This window comes from Mytilus edulis, chromosome 1 (genome assembly GCF_963676685.1).
Source record: "Mytilus edulis chromosome 1, xbMytEdul2.2, whole genome shotgun sequence".
Lineage (NCBI taxonomy): Eukaryota > Metazoa > Mollusca > Bivalvia > Mytilida > Mytilidae > Mytilus > Mytilus edulis.
The window spans coordinates 47,818,620-47,834,551 of record NC_092344.1 but is presented as its reverse complement, the minus strand read 5'-3'; the positions used below and the strand labels follow the sequence as shown (position 1 = coordinate 47,834,551).

General features: G+C 33.1%; 2 protein-coding genes and 1 long non-coding RNA gene across 3 annotated transcripts in view; 2 read left to right on the top strand and 1 right to left on the bottom strand.

Annotated features, from left to right (window-relative positions):
- The window catches only part of LOC139483622 (uncharacterized), a 38,227-nt gene extending 22,875 nt beyond the window's left edge, over nt 1–15,352 (top strand). The window contains exon 2 of the long non-coding RNA XR_011655052.1: nt 13,485–15,352. This is a non-coding gene — a long non-coding RNA (uncharacterized lncRNA). The remainder of the gene's footprint in view (nt 1–13,484) is intronic.
- LOC139484313 (uncharacterized) overlaps nt 1–15,932 on the bottom strand; it is a 458,860-nt gene that overhangs the window by 190,306 nt on the left and 252,622 nt on the right. The gene's annotated exons all lie outside the window — the stretch shown is intronic.
- LOC139520564 (uncharacterized) lies at nt 282–7,272 on the top strand. Its single transcript, XM_071313355.1, has 2 exons — nt 282–293; nt 2,206–7,272. Exons 1-2 carry the CDS (start codon nt 282–284, stop codon nt 7,270–7,272), a joined length of 5,079 nt encoding a protein of 1,692 aa, XP_071169456.1.

Sequence of the window (15,932 nt, the reverse complement as noted above, 5' to 3'; positions counted from 1 at the left end):
ACATACAGTCAGGGGTACTACTTGTACAAGTGTATTTTATTTACTTGAAGAAGTAAAAAAAATATACACATATAAGTAAATTTGTAGGATACTTATACAAGTGAATTGTATTTACTTGTATAGGTAAAAAAATAATTGACTTAGTTACGGATCTGCTTACCCTTCCGGAGCACCTGAGATCACCCCTAGTTTTTGGTGGGGTTCGTGTTGTTTATTCTTTAGTTTTCTATGTTGTGTCATGTGTACTATTGTTTTTCTGTTTGTCTTTTTCATTTTTAGCCATGGCGTTGTCAGTTTGTTTTAGATTTACGAGTTTGACTGTCCCTTTGGTGTCTTTCGTCCCTCTTTTATGTCCCTTAGGCATTCGGGGTGTCGAAATTAGTCATGTTAGTAGGGGTTATTGAAATAATGATACTTAAAGAAGTGATTTTTGGGAAGGAAATTGAGGTCTGATACTTAAATAAGTGATTTTTATGTCATTATCCTAGATTGCGTACAAGGTCATCACCTGAAATGACCTGGTCATCCTAAACAACACAGATGTTGGTTCTGATAAGTTTAGAAACATAATTAGTCCCTGGATCATTAGTATTCAATATTAAAAGCTTAGTCTGTAACACTTGTATTAAATCACTTCTTCTAGTGATTAATTTGTACAACTTAAATAGGTGATTATTAAAGAAAGACAACCCTAACTTCCAACCTTTATGGAAATAATGTTACTTGAATCAGTGATTTAGAAAATCACTTGTTTAAGTAAGTCCTCTGACTGCTTATGTAGATAAAACTTGGATCTGGCATATCAAATAATAAGCCTTGTACCATTGACAACTATCAACACATTAGTTTAAACATATCTATTTATAGTGGATTTGGAAACAAGTTTTGCAACTTATATAAATCCCTTTCCACTTTGTGGGTGAGAGTGAATCAACACATGTAGTACTAGTTTAACTAACAGAGTCTAACACAATTAAACCAGATGCTCCGCAGGACGCAGCTTTATACGACCGCAGAGTTTAACCCTGAACGGTTGGGACAAGTATGGACACAACATTCAAGCTGAATCCAACTCTAAATTTGGATTGTGATTAAATAGTTGAGACAGCATAGGTTTCTGACACAGAATGAATGTGTTCTAATGAACTTAATTTTTTTGTTTTCTCTAAGCGCAATTCACTATGCTGGTGAATATTAATCCTCTCAAAAAAATGTTTGAAGAAATTTTCTTTTTATTTATGAAATTTCAAATGAGAAAAATTGAACCCATTTTTTTTTCTTCACATCCCCCTTTCCCTTATTCCAAAACTGATCTCAATTAAAATTTCTAATGGAGTTTGCAACAATAACTACTCATTTTTAAATACATCATAAAATATTAAGATGTAAAAAAACTGCTTGTTATCACTGAATGGTAAAGATTGTTTTAATCTATCAGTTGGAAGTAAAAAGTGAATATACATTGTATACTGTATATAACAAAGATTTAAGTTGATTCTGGACAAAGAAAGATAACTCCAATTAAAACATTTCTTGCTATTGCACAAAATTGTGCAATTAGATATTTCTTGCTTACTATTCTGGACAAAGAAAGATAACTCTAATTAAATTTTTTTTTGCTATTTCACAATGTTTTGCAATTAGATATTTCTTGCTATTGCACAATACTGTGCAATTGAATATTTCTTGGTATTGCACAATACTGTGCAATGGAAAATTTCTTGCTATTGCACAATACTTAATATAATAATTTTAGATCCTGATTTGGACCAACTTGAAAACTGGTTCCATAATCAAAAATCTAAGTACATGTTTGGATTCAGCATATCAAAGAACCCCAAGCTTTCAATTTTTGTTAAAATCAAACTAAGTTTAATTTTGGACCCTTTGGACTTTAATGTAGACCAATTTGAAAACAGGACCAAAAATTAAGAATCTATATACAGTTAGATTTGGCATATATATCAAAGAGCCCCATTCATGCCATTTATTCAATTTTTGATGAAATCAAACAAAGTTTGATTTTGGACTACGATTTGGACCAACTTGAAAACTAGGCCAATAATCAAAAATCTAAATTCATTTTTAGATTCAGCATATCAAAGAACCCCAAGGATTCAATTTTTGTCAAAATCAAACTAAGTTAAATTTTGGACCCTTTGGACCTTAATGTAGACCAATTTGAAATTGGGACCAAAAATTTAGATCTCTCAAAACTGTCATGATTTAGATCAGAGTGTCATCTCTCAAAACTGTCAAAATATAGATCAGATTGTCATCTCTCAAAACTGTCATGATTTAGATCAGAGTGTCATCTCTCAAAACTGTCATGATTTAGATCAGAGTGTCATCTCTCAAAACTGTCATGATTTAGATCAGAGTGTCATCTCTCAAAACTGTCAAAATATAGATCAGAGCGTCATCTCTCAAAACTGTCATGATTTAGATCAGAGTGTCATCTCTCAAAACTGTCAAAATATAGATCAGAGCGTCATCTCTCAAAACAGTGATGATTTAGATCAGAGCATCATCTCTCAAAACTGTCATGATTTAGATGTAGACGAGAGAATAATCACTATACAATGTCAAAATACTGTAGAAAAAGACGGATTTATATTAGAAAATGATATTGAAAATATATTAGAAGACAAAGTAGAAAATATACTAGAAAATAAAATAGAACATATATTAGAGAAGAGAATAGAACATTTATATAACATTGAAAATGAACCACTCAACCAGAGTGTCAGCTCTATAAACTATCAATACATGAGAAATAAAGATGTTGATAATCTTTATCAGAATAAAAGTAAAATACAAAATCAGACTGAAAAACTAGACCACAATAAGGTTAAAGGACTGGGTCGGAATAGGACTGAAAAACTGGATAAAAATCAGATTGAAAAACTAGATAACAATCGGATTGAAAAACTGGATAAAAAGCAGATTGAAAAACAGGTTGAAAATAGGATAATAAAAAAGAAGTATGAAAATTGGATTGAACAACTAGATCCAAAACACAATTCATTAAAATGTCCATATACAGAAACCGAGAGTGAAATAGAACTTATGAATAAAGTACAATCAGAACAATATCAAAATTATATGAATAACAAAGCCTCATTCAAATCACAATGTAAGGTTAGTAAATCAGCTATTAGAAATACAATTGTACAGGGTAGTTTTCACCAAGGAGATGTAAGGTTTGGTTTAAACAGTGGAAAGCAATGTGTGGCAAATTGTTGTTCAGCTCTTGCTTTTAGTAAATTGAACGATTTAACCTATTGGGATCAGAGATATTTAGATAAGGTTCTGATTTATGGAAATGATTTATATAGCCGTGTTAGTGGTAATAATCATCACTTATTAATATCTGACCTACCACCAATGTTAGATATATCAGGTAACTTGATGGAATTATCACTAAAGGAGTCTATATCAGCTGTAATAGATACATCTGAAACCATTGATTTTAGTGAATTTGGCAATTCTTTGCCATTAGACCAAGCTTTACAGGAATCTCTTGTAGATTATGATGCTTGCTTTATATGTGCATATGATACTGCATTTTTGGCATTGAAACATGGTCAAGATTTATTTTTGTTTGATTCACATGCAAGAAACGAGTTTGGTTTTAGACACAGTAATGGCAAAAGTTTACTTTTAAAATTGAGCAGTCTAGATCATCTTTATCAATACTGTTGCAACATGGTATCAGGAACCAGTCAAAATCAGTGGTTTGAGGTTACAGGAGTAAGCATCTCTATAATTGGAGAACCTGTAATGTACAACAATGAAGTTTCTGAAAGCTATGAACAAATGAACAAAACTGACTATAACAATATTGGAAACCATGAACCAATAGACACCAGTGACTATGAGCTGCCTGATATTATCGAAGTAGAAAACGAGAAAAATTCAGACCTGCAAGAAAAAATAAACCTAATGTTTGATGGCCCTGAAAGTAATGCCAATGCGCCTTTTAATGATGATATTAACAAGAATGAATCTGATGTTGAAATTGTGTCTGCGACTGACTGTTCTTATCATTTTAAACCAATCAACACGGTTGTGAAGAAAAAGCTTTGTCTTATTGTAAAGATACCAACCAAGCATATACACAAGCCAAGCACCAATAATATATTTGATATGGGCCCCCCCTCTGCTACAAAATCTATCACAGGTGATGGAAATTGTATGTTTCGAGCTATTTCATATGCACTTTCAAATAGACAAGAGTTTTTTGGCAATATAAGAAAAGCTATAGTTGATCATTTGATAAGAAATGCAGAAATGTTTAAATCTTTTTTACAACCAAGATTTAAAACTGTCGTAGAGCACATACAGACTCTCCAGATGAAAGAAAATAATGTATGGGGAACTGAGTTGGAGATTATAGCATGTGCAGACCTGCTTAAAACTGACATTTACACATTTCACAATGGTTCATGGATTAGATATTCTTCATCTCAATTATGTTGCAAAAACAAAATTAATGTTCAGGCAATCTATCTTCAACATCAGACTGGTATCAATCACTACGAAGTTGTCACAGCTGTAACTCAAAAGTCAAGGAATCAAAACAGATTGCAATCTAGTTCAGTTGGAAGGGAAAAGAATGAATTTGATAGTAAATATGAGGTGCCAACATTGAAAATGAACTATTCGGATGATGAATCAATAGTCTTTTCAAAAGCTGAAAAAGAAAGAACGAAATACTCGAAAGATGAGGAATTTAAAGCTCGAAAAACTTCCACGATGAAAAGAAAATATTGGGAAGATGAAGGAACACGTTTGAAAAAAATTAAGAAGTATGAAGAAGATCAGATATACAGAGATAAATTAATACAAGCAGGTATTAAGAAATATCGAGAGGACCAGGATTACAGAGATGCTTTAAAGAAATCTGGAATTCAGAAATATAAAAATGATGCAGATTACAGAGACACATTAAAACAAGCTAGTATATATAATTATGCACACTATAATTCACACAAATCCAAGATTAAACAACAAACAGAAACACGTCGTAAAAATTTAAAAGAAGATAACAAACAAATAACTGAAGTTGTAAGAAAATTTAAAGAAGATGTTCAGAAAGGTCCAGAATGTGTTTGTTCCTGTTGCTTGAGACTGTTCTTTGAAAAACAAGTTCTTATCTGTAAAAAGGAGTCATATGATAACTCAATATATGATTTATGCACAACAGACCAATACAAACACACATGTACAGATGACTGCAGTACACATTGTGCTTTTGAAGGAACCTGCAGAACAAGTTTATGGATTTGTTATACGTGTCATCGTAAAATGATGAAAGGTAAAATACCTGCAGATTCGTTTTCAAATGGTTTAATGCTTGAAGATGTTCCATTAGAATTAAAACAGCTTAATTCAATAGAGCAACAACTTATAGCACTGAATATTCCATTCATGAAGATAATGGCTTTACCAAAAGGAGGACAAAAAGGGGTTCATGGACCTGTAGTTTGTGTGCCGTCTGATTTGAAAAAAGTTACTACAATCCTACCACGATCAGAAGATGAAAGTCTTTTACTTAAGATTAAACTAAAGAGAAAGCTCAACTACAAAGGCTATGACAAATACCAATTTGTTAGACCAAACCATTTAGAGCAAGCACTTGTGTATTTAATGGATAAAAACGTGTGGTATAAAGATGTCGCTATCAATGACAAATGGATAAATCCTATTCCTGAGGTAAAGGATGATCAATTAGTGAATGATGTATCTGAATCTGATTCTGATATTGATACTGAGTTTGTGGGGAATAAAGAAAAACAGAAAGATGCATTTGAAAACATTTCAAATTCTTCGAAAGTAGGCAATGAAAGAGAAGTAGAAAGCGAACAAAATAGCTACATTGATGATAGGTTACGTGGTGTCCAGTTAGATACTTGTTTACAACCTGCTGACATAGGACAAGAGGCTTTAGATTTATGCTTTGATCAAGTATTTAATTTAGCCCCAGCAGAAAATAACAATCCTCTTAGTGTTCTTAAAGAACCAGGCATTGAAGCTAAAACCTTTCCTGTGCACTTTCCATCAGGTAAAAATACAATGGATGAAGACCGTGATGAAAAACTGACTATTGGAAGATACTTTAATCTTCGATTAATGAGTGTTGAAAATAGATTTGCCAGAGATACCAACTACATATTTTTCAGTCAATATTTAACAGAGCTCAATAGCGTGATTTCAAACGTTCAGATATCTCTTAGAAAACAATGCCCATTTTCGAAAGAAGGAAAGAAAGTTACAAAAGAAATGCTTTGCAACAAGGAAACCTTAAAAGAATTATTTAAGAAAGATGAAGCAATAAAATATTTAAAACCTATTCGTGGAACTCCTCCCTATTGGCAAAGCTCACAAAAAGATATATTTGCAATGATAAGACAGTTAGGAGTCCCCACATTCTTCTGTTCTTTTTCTTCTGCAGACTTTAGATGGTCAGAAATTGTAAACACAATTTTAAAGCAGCAAGGTGACATGAGAAATAGTGAAAATATGACATGGGATGAAAAATGTAAGGTTCTTTGTAGCAATCCTGTTACAGCAGTAAGAATGTTCGATCATAGATTTCATATGTTTTTGAAGAATGTTATCATGTCAGGAGCTGAACCAATAGGAAAAATAATCGACTATTTTTACCGAGTTGAATTTCAACAAAGAGGTTCTCCCCACACTCATTGTTTGTTTTGGGTAGAAAATGCTCCAAAATTTGGCGAAGATGATATTGATGAAATTATTACCTTTATTGACAAGTACATAACATGTGAGATACCAGATGAAAAGGAAGACAAAGAGTTGCATGACATTATTATGGCAGTACACCAACACAGCAAAAAACATTCAAAATCTTGTAGGAAAAAGGGAACAGTATGTCGTTTTAATTTTCCAAGACCTCCCTCAACTAAAACATTTATCTCAGAACCAAGTGATCCAGATAAAGATTCAGACGACGACGAAAAAGTAGCAAAGGAAATATTGTCCGACTTATTTGAAGTTATAAAAAAGCATGAAGATGACAATTTAGATGTTTCTGAAATTTTCAAGAAGATAGGACTAACTCAAGAAAGCTTCGAAACATATTATCGTTTTATCACCAATCGCAATACAGTAGTTCTCAAACGTCAGCCAAATGAAATATACACCAATCAGTATAACCCACATCTTTTGAGGGCTTGGGATGCAAACATGGACATACAATATATTTTGGATGCATTTTCCTGTGTTGTATACATTACATTATAAGTTACATTAGGAAAGCTGAGCGAGAGCTAGGATTACTCCTCCAACAGACTAAAAATGAAGCAGAAGAAGGAAATCTAAACGCTCAACAGACTATGAAAAAAGTTGGAACTTCATACTTACATCATAGAGAGATAAGTGCACAGGAAGCAGTGTTTAGAGTAACTGGATTAAGATTAAGAGAATGTTCAAGGAAAGTAGAATTTATACCTGTTGGCGAAAATCCTTGTAGATTGAGCATTCCTTTGAAAGACCTAGAGAAACAAAAAAATTGTAAGTCTTCAAAAAGAAAAAGGCATAATAGTGACAGTGGAGATGAAGATGAAGATGAAGATAGTACTTGGATGAACAATATTGTTGATAGATATAAAGGTAGACCACACCTTGATATCTTTATCAAATTGTGTCTTGCGAGATTCACTTCTGAATATAGTGTTATACTAGAATCACAATTACCACAGAAAATTAATAAAGACACAACCTTCAAACTTGATGGCTCACTTGGATATATTAGAAAGCGCACAAGAACTTCACCTGCAGTTGTAAAATATCCACGTTTCTCTCAGGAAAATTCCCCAGAAAAATATTATCAAAGCATTTTGCAACTGTATTTGCCATACAGATATGATGAACAGTTAAAACCACCGCAATTTCAAACATATGAGAATTTCTTCACATGTGGAAAAGTTAAGTTTCAAGGAGATATCACATTAAGTTCTGTGAAAGAAATTGTTATCAAAAACATGTCAGACTTTGTGAAAAATGGTCATGATTTAGAGGAGGCAGAAAAGCAATTTCATGAAAAAGATCCTAAAGAAGACGCTTGGTGTGACCTATGCCCAGAAGCAGAAGTGAATAGAAGAGAATGTATAGATGAAGGCAAATTATCTAGTGTGATTGAAGTGGATTTATCAATACCAGATTTGAATAATGAAAAGAGCTCATCATCTGTCGGAACCAACTTGCTGTCTGTTTCTCTCACAAAAAATGAAGTTATTCCAAGGCTAAGAAGTTTAAATGTGAAACAGAGAAGAATTCTCTATAAAGTAAGAGATTGGTGCATTCAAAAATCAAACGGAAAAACACCAGAGCCTTTACATTTATTTATAACTGGAGGAGCTGGAACGGGTAAAAGTCACTTGATCAAATGTATTCAATATGAAGCAACTCGAATATTAGCACAGACAACAAGTAATCCAGATGATCTCACAGTTATGTTAACAGCTCCAACTGGAACGGCTGCATTTAATATCCATGGGTTGACAATTCATAGTGCTCTTGGAATTTTCAAATCACTCTCACCTGATCATGCAACTCTAAGTGAAGACAAAATTAATTCACTCAGAACAAAGTTAGAAAATTTGCAAATCTTGATAATTGATGAAATTTCAATGGTCAATAAGAAATTGTTGTTTTTCGTTCATGAGCGACTTAGACAAGTTAAAAAAAGACCAGACAGTTGTTTATTTGGAGGTGTTTCAATCATTGCTGTTGGCGATTTTTATCAGTTACCACCTGTTCGAACAAAAAGAGTAGACAAATTGTATGTAGATGATCCTTCTAACCCCTCAAATCAGCTATGGAATGGCTTGTTTGAAATTGCTGAGTTGGATGAAATAATGCGTCAACGTGAAGATGGAATGTTTGCTGAACTACTTAATAGATTGCGTGTTAAGCAGAAAAATGAAAGTTTGTCATCCTCTGATAAAGAAGCATTAACACACTGCTTTGGTGATAGCCCTGATGAAGCCTTGCACATATATTCTACAAATGCAGAGGTTGATAACTTTAACAAGGAGATGATAATGAAACTATGTACAGAATCAAAACTAATTGAAGCACAAGATTTTCAAAAAGACAAAACTTCAGGGAAATTGACTCTGAAAATAATTCACTGTTCTAAGTCTGATGCTAGTCTTCCAATATCTATTCTTCTAGCTGAGGGAGCAAGAGTAATGCTTATCAAGAATGAGGACACAACAGATGGTTTAGTAAATGGTGTAATGGGAACAGTTATATCTATCAAAGACTACTCACCAAATTCCCTCCCAAGTACAATATATGTTCACTTTGACAATGAAAGAGTAGGAAGAAATGCAAAGGTACAAAAACTCATTAGTGGAAAACGCTGTGTTGGATTGAAACCTTCAAGTGAAGACATTCCTTTACGCAATTGTGTACGAAAACAGTTTCCATTGAAGTTAGCATGGGCTTGCACAATCCACAAAGTTCAAGGATTAACAGTTGAAGAATGTGTTGTTGATCTGAATAAATGTTTCACATATGGTCAAGCATATGTAGCCCTCAGCAGAGTTACCTCAAAGTCTGGTCTTCACATTGAAAGCATAGAAGCTGAAAAAATTGACAAGAAAATCTTCTGTGATCCGGATATTGTAAAGGGTGTTTCAGAAATGACTGATTTCTTGCCTGCAATTGAGGATGAAGCAAAGGAACATACAAAATCTTTTCAGATAATGTATCACAATATTCAAGGTTTACAGACCCATGCAGAAGATATGAAACAAAATCCAGACTTCAAAAGTGCTGATTATATTTGTCTAACTGAAACCTGGGCAAATCAAGAATTCAGTAGCTTTGAAATGATGGGATATAATGGTTTTCATTTGCCTAGATCTCTAGCCTTCGAACATGACAATTCCTATTATTCTTTTTTGAAGGAAATGCAGCATGGTGGTGTTGGTATTTTTTACAAGCTTTCTGCAGAAACTGAAATATGCAACTTGACCTCCAACTTGGAATGTATAGTTTTCAAGATAACAAGTAAAAATATTTATGTTGCTACTGTATACAGAACTCAGAGGTATAATCTAGGAAAATTTTTGGAGAACATGGAGATGTTAATTTGTAAATTGGAAGATTTGTCAGAAAGAGTTGTTGTGATTGGTGATTTTAATCAAGACATTTTGAAAGGTGGTTGTACAGTATTTAATTTCATGTCATCAAAAGGCTTTAAACAGCTTGTGAGTAGTCCAACAACTGAAGGTGGAACTCTTATTGATCATGTGTATGTAAAAGGATGTCTTGATCCACAGGTTGTCATTATTCCCACATATTACAGCTATCATGAGGCACTGAAAATAGTAATTCCAAATGACTAAAACAGATAAGAAAAAGAAAAAAACACGTAGAACCAACAGATCTATGAACATGAACAGTAAAAGACGAAGGTAAGATTTGATTTTGATTTAAATCATATCATAAATGAAAAAAAAAAATGCCTCCTAAAGTCCAACCCTTCGTCCCCGTCGTAGGAGGCGGATATCAGCACTAAAACATGATTTATTGCTGATAACAAACAGGGCTCTGGCAACAAATACCATATATGACCATTTAAGGTCCTCATGGGTTGGTCATCCAGAATGTGCATAAAAAGTTGCCATTTGATGTGAAGCAAAAAAACAATAGTATCATCAATCAGATGAACAATTAAAATAGATAATTTCATAAGGGTATACACAAATGTTAATGTTTATTTCATAATTCTAATTTATATTCTTACTGTGACAATCAAAGACTAACATTTGAAAATGTTTACCAAAAATATGTATATTATACTTTAGCATCACCATACAACTTTAAGACATTGTCCATGAATTGTGAATATGGTAAATGATCATCAAGATACCGGTATGTATTTTCATCAAGCAAAATCACCGCTCAGCAGTATTACCCTCAATTATTTTAGCTCTTGGGCATTGTTTAATATATAAAATTGCAACTGCCATGAGGTGAAATAGTTGATAATAACTAATCAGCAAAGAAGTGTGATTATTAAACTTTCAAAAACTAGTAAGTCGTACATATTTATTTCAATATAACAATATTATTATCTTGTAATTCCAGGTTATTCTATTTCAGTATATTTTTGCTATTTCAAAAAGTTATGAAAACATAGGTTTTCTAAGGTGGGAAGACCTTCAATTGTTCTCTGAACAATTGGTTTTTAATTATTATTATTTTTTTTTTTTTCCGCCAAATTTTGTTCTTGCGATAAATGTTTGTTTCGCAATATGTCGCTTAGATTTTTTTCATTTAGTATCGTATAGTTTATGCGCTTTTAAATTTCACCCTGCTAAGCCGAACCATTTTCTTTGTAAGAGTTATCTCCCTATTCACTGTTTGTCATGTGTGTGCATCTCCTTCGTAACAAAATAAGAAAGCGACAAAATTCTTTTTACAAATTGTTCGTTACATCCTCAGGAATTTTTGGCTAATTTGGATCGAAGCGATTCGATGAAATTTTATAGGAGTTATGTACCTTTACGGAATAAATTTGTCGGTATGTTTTTTTAACTCATAAACCGTTAACCGTATAACCCTGGAATGTTTTTATTTGAGTCCCCTGGGTCCTAACTTAGAAAATTAGGTCAAGGTCAAAGGTCAAGGTCATATTTTAGATTTTCATATGTCTTTGATTTCCCTATAATTCTTGAATGGTTATAGATACAGAAAATTTAAGCAGTGAAAAATGTTCAGTACTTCAAGGGGCAACTTTGTTACATTATGACTGTATTGGTTTTACCATTATGTAAGGGACATAACCCCCATTGATGGTTTATAAAAAGCCATTATTAGGCAAAACTCTTAAACAAAAGGTCCTTGACCCATAGGGTCTTTTGCAATGACATTGTGAAGCAATGACCTTGACAAAGGTCACAAGGTCAAAGGTCAAGGTCATGTACATATGTGATTTGGGGCACAACTTGAAGAATTTTATGTGTGTTTGCCAACCAACCAACCAACCAATCATGATCAATCAATAATGATCAATCAACAAATCATGATCATGATCAATCAACCAATCATGATCAATCAACCAATCATGATCATGATTAATCAATCAATCAATCATGTTTCCGTCTCATGTGTTTAATATAGGGTTCAAGATCTCCTTTGTTTCTTTTTCGCTGTTTCAATTGACCCTTTCCAACGTGTTTAACCAACCAACCAACCAACCAACCAATCAATCAATCAATCAATCAATCAATCAATCAATCAATCATGATCAATCAATCATGTTTCCGTCTCATGTGTTTAATATAGGGTCCAAGATCTTTGTTTCTTTTTCGCTGTTTCAATTGACCCTATCCAACGTGTTTAACCAACCAACCAACCAACCAACCAACCAGCTAATCAAGTAATCAATCAATCATGATCATGATCAATCAATCATGTATCCGTCTCATGTGTTTAATATACGGTCCAAGATCTTCTTTGTTTCTTTTTCGCTGTTTCAATTGACCCTATCCAATGTGTTTAACCAACCAACCAACCAACCAACCAACCAACTAATCAATCAATCAATCAATCATGATCATGATCAATCAATCAGTCAAGTAATCAATCAATCATGATCATGATCAATCAATCATGTTTCATGAAAAATTGAAATTTAATATTGTTCTTGCGTCACTTCTGAAAAAAAAAATCCACATGTACTCTGAAACTACAAGTACAATCGACCTCAAAATTTGCAGTCAGCAGTGCATACATGTACTAAAAGTTCATAAAAAAAACTTGGTGCGGATATCTCTCAAGACTTTTCCTAGAGAAAAAAAATGGCAATGCCCCTAAAAATCGCTTGCTAGGTCCGTAAATCTCAGTGACATCCTACAATAAAATGTCCGCTCCTAGATTAAAATACTAATCTGTGTTACAAACTGGTGCTGAAAAATTAACATTTTAAGAAAATAATCATTAAATGCGTATTAAAGTTACACCGGAACAATTAAATCCAAAACATGCACTGCTGGTGAACTGTGATCAAAATGTCAATTTCCAACAATGACAAAAGAAATTACATTGTGTACATTCCGTCTCTATACATGTTGTCTGTTCAACATCCCGACCTAAAGAGAAATAAAAATACTAAGTTTTCGTTATTATAAACCCAAGTCACGTGATGTCTTCCCCATCTGGCGCGCGCGCTGGACCTAAAATAAAATAAAAACTTTCCAAACTAAACATGAAACTTCTCCGGTAACAATAATATAGACCCCATACAGAAACAAACAAACAAACAAACAAACAAACAAACAAACAAACAAACACCCCCCCCCCCCCCCCCCCCCCATTCAATTAATTTTAAAGGGGGGAAGACCGCCTACAATTGATTTTTTAAAGCAATTGATTTATATTTTAGATTATTTTCTTTTAAATCACATACTATAACTAATTTTATTCTCTTTGTATAGGTCTTACTTCTTTAACTGGACTTGAAGACCCACAGTTGTCGTTACGGGAAATGGTGAAACGACTAATTGAGATGAATAAACCAGCTATTAATGATGACAGACAAAACAAATACTGCAGCTATATAATGCGATTACTGTCCTATTTCAGCGGAGAAAGATGTATGGTTGCTGGAAGTACTCAGGAGCAGACACGTTTAAAAATCAGACAAGACGAAGGGGATTTCGACTACCTAATAATTTCGGCAATATCTATTCCTGTTAGTGCTTTAGAGTACAGAGAAGATCTTCCTTGTTTTGTCCACATAAATGGACTTCAGTTGGTTGACAAACTTCCGACCGTTAAACTGATTGATGGTCGTTATCTACCAAGTAATTTACTTAATAAAATTAGACCTGAAGCTTTCAAGCATATGCGAGATTTTCACAAACTACTCTCAAATTTTAGAAGAACACGTGGTCGCAACAGTTTGCACGTGGCAATAGATCATAATATAAAGCCAGGAAAAACGTTAGTTTCGTACCGTGATGTTGATTGTCCAGCTTTAGATATGAAATACGTTAAAAGTAATACGAAACTTATATCTGATAAATTAAAACAAAGTATTGATCAGCAGATATTTGACAGAAAATATGATTTAATGTCTCCGCTTAAAAAAAAGAGCTAATTTAGTAAACGCTTTTAAGAAAGCTGACATCAAATCAGATTCAGAGGAGTCTATTTTTTTACAAACATATGGCTCCATTATCGATGCTCTTTCTTTTGAAACTGCTGAAAACAATCAAAACGTAACAGATATTTGTCCAAATGAGGAATTTTATAGAAATAACAAACAATCTATGAGAAAGAAGACAAACTTTAACAATATTGATTATGATGCCAATGGAGAAGAGTTCGACAAAGGCGATGTTATACTAAAATACAAATCAAAATCAAGCAAAGATTTTATACCAGCATTCCCACTTGCTGGGAAGCCAAGATTTCTTGATGAGTGGAAACAACGTAAACGCGTCTGGCCATCAGAACATGTAGTGAATGACATTTACAATAGCGAGTTCTTTGTTGTTGCAAAACCGGCCTTGACTAAACGAGAGAGAAACAAAGATTTTTGTTTGGCATACAACAACGGTGAAATAAAGCTGGCGAGAGCAATGACAAGTGTTCAAAAGAAAGTTGTTCTCATTCTTAAAGCTATCAAAAAGAGTTAATTGCAAGATTATTCAGAAATATTAACTACGTTTCATTGGAAAACAGCAGTTTATTGGAACTCAGAAACTCTTAATTCCTTGTTACTTGTAGATACAGAAGACAACGTATTGAAATTGTTGATAAAAGTTCTAGATTACATGATTAGTTGTTTGCGCATTAGAGAACTGCAACACTTCTTTATTCCAAGCAATCTTTTTGTGGGGATGAATGAAAACATTTCTTTTGAAATTGCGAACAAAATTACGGAAGTACGAGAAAATCCGATCAAAGCTTTAAATACTTTTTTCCGGCCGAAAAAGTAGCAGAATTCCGGAAAGCATATAATGATCCAAGTGAAAGTTCAAATATTGATATCCTCATCGCTATACTTAAGAGATTTTCGAGTGAACGTGAAGAAAAGGTAAGGGCGGCATTACATGACGTTCTCACAGATGCACTTCCATTTTTCATCGAAGAAATGGCAAGAAGACGAGATAAGAGTCAAGTAAATTTAGATCTAAAACAAATGATATTGTCAAATCAAATTCGCAAAGAAAGTTTTATTGATATGGTTGTAAACCATTTATTTGACAAAGTTAGGAAAAAAGAAGTAAATGAAAAAAACATTTCTCAGATTTTATTGACTCTGATTTTTCAAAAAGTATTAAATCAATAAAAATATGTGACTTGTCTTGTAATATGTAACTGAGGTAAATAGTTACAGCAGCGATTTAAACTCAAATTTATTTAGCAGAATAACGACAAATTAAGAACAAAAAGCCTATACATTATATCCAGATAACAACAAATACAATGTTCGATAATCTGACATGATTAGTAAATACATATACAATCACCAAAAAAGCACATAAATGTAGTCGAAGCTCTGCAAGTAAAGACATTGCAATTTCCTGTAGGATCTACCTTCACGGCTAAACTGTGCTACTTTACTATGAAGTTTCGTAAAAAAAAGAACATATCCTTGAATGGAAAGTTAATACATGTATGCACTACTATTTCATTCAAAACGTAAAACTTGGGGCAGATGGCATGTGTTCTGTTCTGTTATTGTATGTCTATTCAACTTGCGCTTAAATTTTGCACAACCCCTTTTAACATTGGGTCTTCCGCAAACATAGATGAAATATGTATCTAACTTAAAAAGGCGTTGTTATATTCAGCATAATTCTCTCATTTTATCCCACGAGTTTATAGAACGCACACGGATTATCAGCTTTTTAAAATATAAACGAATGACATGC